This window comes from Dendropsophus ebraccatus, chromosome 2 (assembly GCF_027789765.1).
Source record: "Dendropsophus ebraccatus isolate aDenEbr1 chromosome 2, aDenEbr1.pat, whole genome shotgun sequence".
Classification (NCBI taxonomy): domain Eukaryota; kingdom Metazoa; phylum Chordata; class Amphibia; order Anura; family Hylidae; genus Dendropsophus; species Dendropsophus ebraccatus.
The window spans coordinates 62,278,086-62,290,411 of NC_091455.1; the positions used below are offsets into that span (position 1 = coordinate 62,278,086).

Here is a 12,326-nt window from a genome sequence, read left to right on the forward strand (position 1 = left end):
TTTTCATTTAATTTAATGCGGGGCCCCTCTCTGTGTATTATCAGTGTGATGCGGGGTCCCCCCTCTCTGTGTATTATCAGTGTGATGCGGGGTCCCCCCTCTCTGTGTATTATCAGTTCGATGCGGGGTCCCCCCTCTCTGTGTATTATCAGTGTGATGCGGGGTCCCTCTCTGTGTATTATCAGTGTGATGCGGGGCCCCTCTCTGTGTATTATCAGTGTGATGCGGGGTCCCTCTCTGTGTATTATCAGTGTGATGCAGGGTTCCTCTCTGTGTATTATCAGTGTGATGCGGGTTCCCTCTCTGTGTATTATCAGTGTGATGCGGGGTCCCTCTCTCTGTAGTATCAGTGTGATGCGGGGTCCCCCCTCTCTGTGTATTATCAGTGTGATGCGGGGTCCCTCTCTCTGTAGTATCTGTGTGATGCGGGGTCCCCCCTCTCTGTGTAGTATCAGTGTGATGCGGGGTCCCCCCTCTCTCTGTGTATTATCAGTGTGAGATCAGTGGTCCAAAGTCAATTTTATTTTTAATCATAATTTTGTGTTTTTACTTTGATGCCCATTTGTATGCCAACCGTGGGCTCCTTTTGGCCATATTTATCACCAATCCCCTCAGGGCTTCTCACTTACAAGCAGGTTATGAATATTACACATTTTCTGTAAGAATAATGGCTAAAACAGGAAAAATAAAAATCCTCTGAATAAGAAACTGCTGAATAAGAAACCAACTTCAGCCTATATACTACCTAGATACAGCCTAGATACTATATAACAGCAACATGGCAGACATTATGTGTTAATGGGGACAGAGGCTATTTGTCCAGTAGTACGGCAATACTGTGCACAGTGCCGCTGAGGGGGTAGTGGGTCTCATCACAAAATGTGGGCATTGTTGTGAAAACTGGGGGGGGGGGCATTAAGGGGGCAATGTGGAGAGCAGAGCTGTATGTGTGTGAGCATTAATAAAAGGTATGTATGTGTAACTGGCAGGTGTGTGTGTCTGTGTGTAAAACACTGAGCAGGGTATCCCGTCCTGCAGCTGCCCTGGTTTCCTGTCTCCCAGCCATATTACAGTCCTCACAGGGAGAAGCATTAGTCACAGGACACACAGGCTGCTGCAGCCATAGTTAGCAGCAAACAGTGAGGATACACAACACTCTGTGTGAGGTTGTGTATCCTCTACTGTTTGCTTTTTTTCCAAAAACCCTACTTCCATGTTTGGGCTGGTGGAGGCCCCCTAGTGGTGGAGGCCCCAGGGCACGTGCCCCTGGTGCCCTGCCTTTAATCCGGCCCTGCATGGAGGGTTTTGCCTTCCCCCTTGATTAACACAGTAGGATTTCTCTAGGTTGAACCTGATGGACTCGTCTTCTTTCAACCTTATTAACTATGTTACTATGTTAGAAGTCCAATGTCAAACGTACAGGTTTTGCGAACCTGAACTTACTGTAATTCGCTCATCTCTAATTGTATCCATATGAACAGTTTATCAGTAGATCCATCAGCTTTTTTCCTTAGTGTGGGATCTTATTTGGTAGATACACTTCTGTAGATTTCTATATAGACCGAAAATAAACTTTTTTGGCCCCCTTTGAACCCTTAACTGATCTTTAAATATATTGTATGTATTTCTGTATATAGAGCACTGCTATACAACAAGAGGTTCATATCCTTAGGACAGTCGTAAAGTCAAGTACTGCAGCAATGAATCACATTATAAGATAAGTTGCTTACTTTCGCAAGTCTCCATGTAAGTGTGATCATTGATGGGACCATCGGGATAAATAGCCATAACAGTTTTCCAGTCGTCACTATCTCCTGTACCTTGTATCATTCCACAGATGTTGTTGTACTCAAAATCACATGTGTCCACGAAAGTGATGGATGTAGCTAAAGAAGAAAGGTGCAATAAAGTTAGTGCTGTGTCATGTCAGCCATAAAAGGTAAGTATGCTATTATGTCACATAGTCATTTTTGTAGCATACAGGTGTCATTGTAAAATGTATTTAGCACTTAAATGGGAATATCTGAGTTTACACTGCATGTGTCTTGTCATGAGAAGTCCGTCTTCACTCGCTGTTCTTAAAGAGTACAGCAGCTCTCTATGATGACGCGTGCCCTTCTTCCTGCACACTCCAGTCTAACATCCGATGAACCATGTGCTGAACAATGGCAGAAGTACCTGATGCTCAGGGACTCTTAGTATTTGCAGGAAGCTGAGAAGAAATCACCATTCTGTTTACTTCTGTCTATCTTCTCTTAGGCTACGTTCAGACTGCTTTTTGCAGTCCATTTAACATATCCGTTTTATAGGGACAAAAACTGATGCAAAAACGGATGCAATTGTGTGCCATTTTTTAATGAAAACTGATCTATTTTTTTAAAACAAAAAATGTTTTCGTACACCAAGGTTGTTGTGACCCATATATAACTGTATCCTAGACTCTAGGACCTAGAGGCTTGTTAAATCTTGTAAGACTAGAAACTTACCGCAGTTGTACAACCGATTGAGCTTTTCTAGATCGTAGTCACTGAAATCTATTCTTTGTCCAATTACGTCACTGAAGGCTTCTATGCGAGTTACAATAGTTGGTTCGGTGCCAATCTGGAAGGCAGTCTTACTGTAGTGCATAACTGAAGTGTAGTCATATGGGACATTTAAGGAATTGGACCGTGTGTCATTGTATTTATTGAAATTTCCTTGTGTTCCTGTTAAAATAAAATAATGGTCATTTATCAAACATGTTACCATTGAGTTTTCACAGTTTACAATAAATTTTAGGAATTTAAACAAAAACTGCACTGAAAACTAAGCTAAGCTCAATATTACACACCCTTAAAGGGGTAATCCATTCAGGGCAAGTTCTGGCATTGAGCTAGGATTTGTCACTATGGCCATAGTGAGGGTCCAAAAGCTGAGACATACCGTGTTTCCCCAAAAGTACGACATCCTTCTAAAATAATAACCCCCCTACCAACTAGCCTAAAGCAAGACTTCCTCCTTAAAATAAGCCCCCCCCCCCCCCCCCGAAAGTAAGGCCACGACCCCCTGCTACTTACCTAATCCCCTTGTGGACCTTCACAGCCCATGCTGTCCTGCTGAACATCCCGCCACACTCTTCTACGCACTCCGCCAACGTCCCGCCACACATTCTGCCGGGTCCTCTCCTTGGACATTGGGGAGTGAGGGGAATGAGGTGGGGTTGAGAACCGGGGGGGGGAAGCCAAAGGGAGTTCGGGGGAAGAGCCGAGGGGAGCGAAATAAGGCATACCCCAAAAATAAGACACATGGCCTCTTTGGGAGCAAAAATAATATGAGGCAGTGTCTTATTTTTGGGAAAACGTGCTAGTATGAAGGGGCCATAGCATTCTATGGAGCACTGTAGTTCGCTTTGAACTTTACATTATGCCGTGGACAAAGGCTGCATGGTTCAGAGTTCATTTCATCAGAGTCAGCACACTGCAGAATTGCTATCTATGCCATTGCTTGGCCTTAAAAGAGTACCCCCTTTAACTATTACACAGGATCATTATCTGCCCAATCAGGCAGCGATCGCCCTATGTAATATGGACAGCGATCAAATGACGGATGATAACTCTTTACTGACAAGCTGTTCTCTGCATGGGCCTTACAGCAACCCACATCTTTTGTGCCCAGACATTTGTGAGTATGACTTGAAGGATGGGGGAGTAGAAATGTCAGAAACAGTTTATTAGCCCTAATTGGAGAGCAGCTTTGGGGAATTGCAGTATATTTCAGATGTTTATAATGAGGAAGAGAGGATAGACTGTGCCAGATGCATCCTTACCACTCTGAATCCTGTCCCACTCTATAATGACGTAATCGTCCCTGTCACTACGTGACTGCTCATGCCAGAATCCAAGGGCGTGGAGGAACTCATGCTGAATTGTAGCTAGTCTGTCACAGTTTGCTCCAAGAGAAAGTTGCTGTTTTCCTCTTCGTAAGTTCCCAACATATGACCAACATCTACAGGGTGAGAAACCAAAGTGTTTAGATGAATGATCTCTGTAAATGTCATGCGAACAAGTAAAAATATAAAGCATATTATCATAGGGTTCTTTATCTCTTTATTCAGAGATTGCTTCGATGTATGCCAAACTGCTGTGGCCCGGGTCACTGGGTACTGGTATTGAACCAGCCGGTGGGCTCTGGTGTTTTGCAGGCTACTTGTCACGGTGGCCAGGAGTGGTAACACCCACCCTGGACACACAGGCAACCAGACCTTGAAATAGAACAGATGTAAGGTGCAGAGTGTAGTGCAGGTGCGACGTCAGAGATGACAGCAGAGAGCCCAACTTTAAATAATACTCAACTTTACTGGAACTTATCTTCAGTGCAATACAAAGACAACAGTGCTTAGAAAGTTATTGCAAAATCAATGATAACAGAAGTAGCTTGAGGTAGAATAAGGTAAGAAGAAAAAGTTGTAACAGGAGATAGGGGACGGATAGGAGGGCCCTTGTCTAATTTAGTAAGTACTCTGCCGGGACGTAAGTGAAGTGTGAGTAATATCTTGAACTCCTTGTACTCACGTATAGATAATTCCTAGTTATCTTATCTGACCGCCTTCTGCCTACGCCTCTATGTCGTTTACCGTCCTGATTGGTAGTACAATTCCCAGGCCTCTGTCTCTGGTGGTAGCTAACTGGTAGTTTCCTCCCTACTTAGTCGAGCAAAGTTCAATAGAGAGCGGCTTCCTTGCACTGTGCTCTACTGCTGATCAGCCTTTCTTTCCTTTCCTGCTTTAGGAGGTTGACTGTGGATTTGTTTGTCAGGACAGAGTAGGCAAGAGGGCGCTCCTTTATCTCCAGTTACCCTAAAGTTGGATCAAGTAGCGCTTTACTGTTGTTGTCAGTCAAGCACCAGAAATAAGTTTGCTCTCTTCCTCACCCACAACCAACTAATTATCTCAGGAAGGAAGTGCTCAGGGTGTGAGTGTGTGTGATAGGCTAAACCTCCCTTCTGGACTGCAGCTGTGTCCTGGGGGATTGTGACACCTAGTGGTTGGAGTAGAACACAGCAGTTAACTGTACTAACTGTCACAGTGACAAAAACACTTTTACCTGGGTGTGTAAAGAGCATAGAAACATGTAGCGGGACACTACAAAACAGAAGCAACAAACTGGCACTAGAGCAAGCAAACTGAATATAGATTTAAACAGCTAGCAATGGGTTCATTCAAAAATTAAAGAGGACCTGTGGCCATGTGACAAATTTTAAATAAATCAGTGGGTGGCAGCCCCTTGCCCCTCTCTAGTTATATGGTTGCAAAATTATATGCATAAGCCGAGGCTTTTGCTTTAAGTGTCGTTATATTTGTGAACCAATGGGAGCCAACCAGTGGGCACCCCCATGGAAGAAACTTTGGAGAAGTCATTTCTCCAAGAGGTCAGAGCAGAGAGACCCCATTCTCCAATGCCACATACTAAAGGATGCTCCCTAGCTCCAGCCATCTACCGCCAACTGTACCTCCATTCTTTTAGCATGTTCTACATTCACTTCATAAATGAAGCATTTGCATTGAAAGGAATAGAAATGTTCACTCTACTCATTTTATTATGGTGTTTTTGTTTTTTTGGGCCCACAAGTGGCACACCATCAGGTGCAGTAGCTTGATTTTTTTTAAAACAGCTTGGTTTTGGAGCACGTGACAAATGTTTGTAGATGAATGTGTGTTTTGTGTTAAAACCAAATACCTTTAATTTAAAGTTAGTAAAATATGCTTAAAATTATGTATTCTACCTTGGAATGTACAGACATGCGTTTTTTTTTATGAGACTAGCGATGGAAAGTGCAGTAATAGAACTTAGTGGGATTTTTATTTCTTTCACCAACCTGCTAGGTTGCTAAAACATCTGAATAGTGTCATGCAAAAAATAAAAGACAGGGAGAAGGGGATAGAGGGGGATGCAGCTGAGAGTGCTCACTGAAACAGAATGAAGGACAGTAGGTAGGGGGTGTAACAAGAGTGAGATGATACCAGCTTAGAGCAGACAACACAGCTCAGATATCACTTGCAAAATATCTGCAAAATATTGCATATAACTGTACTGGCAGAGTGTTTCGTAAAACTAAAAACCAATAAATGTGATAAATTATATACTTTTTTTTTCTAAGATAAGGTTATACCTCACACTCTTGTTTGTTCTGTAGAGGCTAATATAAAATATTTCCCTACCCACTTTCCTTGAACACAGAGATGTAATTTGGTTCTCCCTCCCAAGGTTTGAAGTCAATGCACGATTTCAGTCGGTAACGTTCAAAGGCTTCCAGGACAAGTGCTTTAGCGTTTATTTCTAAAATAGATTTTTTACGTTTTAGTAATGTGAATGGGAGCTGTGCTCCATCATGAGGAATTGACTGTATTTTATAAAGACAGTAAGGTAAAATTATAACGAGGAAGTCTCCTCTGGACTTCTGTATGACACAGGAGGCATCAGTGTTTGTAAACCTACCCAAACTATCCTCTAAGTAGTATGGAACTGGTATTGGCCACCGGTACTGGTCCCCGATAATTGAATTCCTTTCATTTGGCTGCACCAAAAAAAAAAAGATAGTGTCTGCATTGTTGTATCAAAAGGTCATTTAAAAGAAAAGTACTAAAGGTTATGTGATGAAAGGGGTTGTCTGGGGCATAATATGACTAGGGGTGGTGTAAAACTAAAAATAAGTTATACTCACCTCCTTCCCTGCAGCTCCTGATATGACATCATGTGGTCCCTGCTCAGCCAGTCACTGACTGGAGTAGGACACTGCTGAGGCCAATGATGATCGGGAAGGTGAGCATGGCTTCTTTTTGTTAGGCTAGGTTCACACTGCGTTTTCAGCATCCGTTTAACGGATCCGTTTTTTTTAACGTCCAGAAAAATAGGGTCAGCAACGTTTTTTGGTCCGTTTTGGTCCGCCAAAAAAAACGGATCCGTTTTTTTTTTATAATGGAAGTCAATGGAAAAACGGATGCACACAAATGAATCCGTTTTTTGCAATCAGTTTTTCATGCGTTTTTTGCAAAAAACGGATGCGTTAAACGGATGCTGAAAACGCAGTGTGAACCTAGCCTTATTCTTTTTTTTTTATAATTTACAGGGCTTCATGTTCTTCTGACATTGATAGTTATAGTGCTTGAAAAGCACTATATTGTAATCCGTATTCTTCTTCTTCTTCCGTTTCTTCTTCTTCCAGCTATTTTTCTGCGCGTAATACAGCCCGAACCGCTTTGCGCACACACTCCGTTCAAACTGCGTTTCGAAGCCCTTGGTGGTGTGAGGTGTGCTATCTATTTTTCGTTTCGATCGGATTTGTCGTTTTTAAGAAATTTACGTTTAAAGACCCCGAATTTCCCATAGAAAATAATGGCTCATTGCAAATAGTGGCCACACTCTAACCGCTAACAGCCAATCACAGCACATATGCAAATAGCTGAGATATAGCAGCCAATAGGAACTCTAAGGTTTTGTCAGGCAATGTATCACAACATCCACAGTCACATGTCCACTATTGGCCAATAGAAGATGTAATATATGAAAGGTGCTTAACGATTTTGTCCCACTGACATGAGTAAGATTGTCATGGTAACCGAGCAATGATCTTTACCATTATAAGTACCCAGATCGCTCTTAAAGGGACCCAGGTCACCCTTAAAGGAACGCAAGTCGCTCTTAAAGGGACCCAAGTCGCTCTTAAAGGGACCCAATTCGCTCTTAAAGGGACCCAAGTCGCTCTTAAAGGGACCCAAGTCGCTCTTAAAGGGACGGGAGCCAAGTCGTTCTTAAAGGGACCCAAGTCGTTCTTAAAGGGACCCAAGTTGCTCTTAAAGGGGCGGGACCCAAATCGCTCTTAAAGGGAAGGGACCCAAGTCACTCTTAAAGGGACGGGACCCAAGTCGCCCTTAAATGGTCCCATGTAGCTCTTAAAGGGATCCAAGTCGCTCTTAAAGGGACGGGACCCAAGTTGCTCTTAAACGGACGGGACACATGTTGCTCTTAAAGGGACCCAAGTCACTCCAAAAGGTATGGGACCTATGTCGCTCTTAAAGAGACCCATGTCGCTAGAGCCACCTGGGTCCCTTTAAGAGTGACTCGGGTCCCTTTTAAGAGTGACCTGGGTCCCTTTAAGAGTGACCTGGGTCCCTTTAAGAGCAACCTGGGTCTTTTTAAGAGCGAAATATGTCCCTTCAAGAGTGAAATATGTTCCTTTAAGAGCGACCTGGGTCCCTTTAAGAGTGACCTGATTCCCTTTAAGAGCGACCTCGCTCCCTTTAAGAGCAAAATTGGTCTCTTTAAGAGCGACCTTGGTCCCTTTAAGAGCGACCTTGGTCCCTTTAAGAGCGACCTTGGTCCCTTTAAGAGCGACCTGGGTCCCTTTAAGAGCGACCTGGGTCCCTTTAAGAGTGACCTGATTCCCTTTAAGAGCGACCTCGCTCCCTTTAAGAGTGAAATGGGTCCCTTTAAGAGCAAAATTGGTCTCTTTAAGAGTGACCTGGGTCCCTTTAAGAGCGACCTTGGTCCCTTTAAGAGCGACCTGGGTCCCTTTAAGAGTGACCTGGGTCCCTTTAAGAGCGACTTTGGTCCCTTTAAGAGCGACCTGGGTCCCTTTGGGACCGAAGGGACCCAGGTTGCTCTTAAAGCGACCCCGGTCGCTCCTAAAGAGACCCATGTTGCTCTTAAAGGGACGGGAGCCAAGTTGCTCTTAAAGGGATGCGACCCAAGTCGCTCTTAAAGAGACGGCACCCAGGATTAAAGTTTCTCTTAAAAGGAAGTCACTGGTAAAGGGGCGCTCTGGAAGTCACTGGTAAAGGGGCGCTCTTTTCAAGCACTATGTATTTCCCTGGAAATGCAAATCTAGTTCTTATTGATATTGGCTGCCCGGGTTAATTTATACATGCAGAAACTTTCAACCAAAAACAGCTGTCAACTCTTGCTCTGTCCCTCCATAGATGCAGCAATGGAGCAATGGTGATACCCCTCAGCCACCAGCATTCAAATGCCAAACGATCAGACCTGAGTCTTGCACATCTTTTTTTTATTTTTTTATTATTATGGTATTAATGCATATAAAGCACGGGGAATAAACTAGCTTCCAATAATACATAAATACAATAATACCAACACAATAGCATGACTTATTTTTCTAGTTTTACTTACTATTCACAGCCCAAAGAAAGGAACTTTTTAGTTTTTATTTTTATTTTTTATAAAAATAAAAGCATAGACACAGGCAATAAAGTTATGTTTGGAATGGTTTTATTGACTTATTAACATTCTTAGTAAAGAATACTATCTATCAGGTTAGTTATTAAAGCAAGTCCACGTTCTATGATTACATTTTAAATTCCCTAAAGAGAACCTGTCAGCGGGGATACCGGGTCTGAACCCACCTATCCCTTAATAGACTGCCGGATACTTACCCCTCCTCTCAGTGACGTTTCGGATACCAGTCCGTCAGCGAGAAATCACTGCCGCTCATCTTTGTGCTAATGAGCAGAGATGAGTTTGATGTCCATAGGAAATCTCTGCTTATTAGTGTAATGAGCACGAAGATGAACAGTGGCGATTTCTCAACAATAGGCATCACCGAGAGGAGGAGGTAGGCACTCTATTAGGGGTTGGGTGGGTTTGGTCCCGGTCTCCCGGCTGACAGGTTCCCTTCAAAGAAGACCTTTAGACATAAAACAACAAAGGCTTATGAAATTTGGAATCCCCCACTGTTAGATTGGCTAAGTCTTATCTTTAGGGTATAAACCCACACACCGTATATGCAGCATATTTACTGCTGCGATACGCAGCAAACTCGCAGCAAAATCGCAGCAGATTAGATCTAAATAACTGAACACAGCATCAAATCTGTACCAACAAATCTGCTGCGTATTTGTTGCATATCTGCTGCATATACGGTGTGTGGGTTTATACCCTTAGAGGTATTATAAGCACCAGGTCTACAGCATTTTTACTATGTTTGATATTTAACTCAATATCTTTTTATCAGCAATTAGGGTTTAAGTTTATGACCCTGGTATATTCATCTTAACTGGGTATTACAATCTCTACTTGATAACCCGTATCCTATCCCCCTACTGATAATGAGAACACAGACACAATCGTCCTCACAATGAATAGGAGGATTTCTTACTGAGCCTATGCGGACACCACCACCACCTGCACTCTATTTATTCTCTATGGAATTGCTGAATGCTTTTTATCACTGAACTTGTGAAGTGTTCAATAGCCCTACAGAGAATGAATGGAGCACAGGCCGTGGTGAGAACACCATTTTTATAGAAAACCTGGTCTATACTGATACAGCTTTGGATGAAGAACAGGAAGGAGTGCTGTGGGAGGGGAGTAGGCAGGGTGAGAGGACAAAACAGCAATATTTCTATTTGAACTTACCTGAAGCTTTATGTCTCCCTCAAAAAGATTCAGGTGTAATTCTTAAGGAACAAGAAATGGACATATGTGTATTACTAAAGAAATAGTTAAAACATATCTATATCTATCGATATACATATATGGAAAAAAATACTAATACTTTGTAAAAATTTGTAAACCTTGGTTGATGTAAAATATGTCATTGTCTTTTCCACCATCCACATCGACTTCTGGAAGAGAGAAATGTAGATTATTTGTCAGTAGTAAAGGCTGTTCCCCATTTATTCCTGTCATGTCCAAGCCTGTTCGGAACTCGCCACGGTCCTTGGTTTGCGGTATACAGCCGAGACTACGCCTGTAGTCATGTTTTGTATTTAAATTATATGTTTTGCATTTGGCTGAGCTCTGTCTGAACACTGTCGCAAGAAGGGGCCGTCTCTATGGTTGTCTGCAGTTGCCTAGGACTGTTGAGTCAAGTAGGCTAGGTCAGCTGCTTGGACAAGATTAGGGCACACTGTGCCCCCTCTTAGGCCATACCTTACCTATGATCATGGCAATTGCCTTTTTGAATATCATAATACACATACTTTGCAGTCTACAAGAATCAAACATACACAGGGAAGTACATGTAGACATGACATTTACCTGTGTGTTCTTGAAGAGGCTAAAAAATAAGACACAATGAATCATAAGTGCCATTCAGAAAATCTTAAATGAAACATAAATACAAATAGAATTTATAATTAATGTTGAAATCATTACAAAAAAACTTCATACTTGTATAACAGTACAATAGTACTTGCAATATATCTTAATAGAAATTATATCCATCTTATTTGTTGAGACACTAATAAATCACCAAGGGGAATCCATAGGGAAGGGCGTTTATAGACTTTCATCTTACTGAAAGATCAAGATACACTGGCCATAGAGGTCTATGGACAGGGGAGAAGGGATAAGAGTGAGGCAGTAAAAAAAAATCATAGATACTGCTGGCTTACTGTCTCACTCTAGTACTGAATTTACAGTTTGCATTGCTTAGGACTGCTCTATAATGTCAGCATCTTTAAGAAACATATCTGTAACCAGTCTCCACCCACTTAGCTAACTTCGCTAACTAAGTTCTATACCACCTGGGTAAGGTGCCTTTGTCAGGTATTGCACTAGAGGGGGATGAAGGTGCTGTAGTGTATTTTCCTCACTAGGTGTCACTCTCTGTCTTACATGCACAAGTCTTGCTATGCGCACAGCTGAAGGGAAGTTATAGGTTAATAGTTGTCTGTCACATTTTTACTGATTACACAGAAAAATGCAACAGCTCACCGCAATGGCAAGATAAAGACCCACTACAGACATTAAAATAGTCAAAAGCAGCCCCCCCAACTGCCAAACAAAAACTTCCATAAAAATAACGAGGCTCTTGGTTACCACTTGAAAATGGTATAAACTGCCCCACCACGTTACGGTGGCCTCATGCTCGGGACATTCCTGGCTTAGGCCAGGACCCATGTCAGGATCCAGAAACCTTAGAAAGTTTTTCAAGCAAGTAACCTGCTCTAGTATGTAGTGCTAAACCCTCAGGTAGGGTCCTCTCCGCTGTCCTCAGGGCAGTAACCACAGCTAGGTACTGACCCCAAGTAGTACAAATAGCTGCAAGCTGACTCATCCTACTGGCGGAAAAGGCCTGGGGCTCGTACTACCCAACTTGGCACTCGCTGAACTAGTTGGGCAGGAGGCGGTCAGATAGCACATTATACGTGAGTACAGATATTCTTCTCTACTTCTACTAAACATCACCCTGGCAGAGTACACTACTACTTGAACAAGGCCCCCAAGACGTCCCCCTACTCACTCCTCAAGCCTCTACTCTCCTCTTCCTCTGTCACCTGCATCGGCTCTTAAACTTATTACCTGCATTGTATTGTATTGTATTGTATTGTA

At 42.7% G+C, this 12,326-nt stretch overlaps 1 protein-coding gene across 1 annotated transcript in view; it reads right to left on the minus strand.

Moving 5' to 3' along the window:
• The window catches only part of LOC138784133 (meprin A subunit beta-like), a 37,399-nt gene that overhangs the window by 17,606 nt on the left and 7,467 nt on the right, over positions 1-12,326 (minus strand). Inside the window, exons 2-9 of the mRNA XM_069959647.1 lie at positions 11,031-11,049; positions 10,565-10,615; positions 10,407-10,447; positions 6,474-6,552; positions 6,197-6,314; positions 3,806-3,984; positions 2,487-2,705; positions 1,731-1,886 (exon numbers count right to left, since the gene is read on the minus strand). Coding sequence (XP_069815748.1) covers positions 1,731-1,886; positions 2,487-2,705; positions 3,806-3,984; positions 6,197-6,314; positions 6,474-6,552; positions 10,407-10,447; positions 10,565-10,615; positions 11,031-11,049 — 862 coding nt within the window. The remainder of the gene's footprint in view (positions 1-1,730; positions 1,887-2,486; positions 2,706-3,805; positions 3,985-6,196; positions 6,315-6,473; positions 6,553-10,406; positions 10,448-10,564; positions 10,616-11,030; positions 11,050-12,326) is intronic.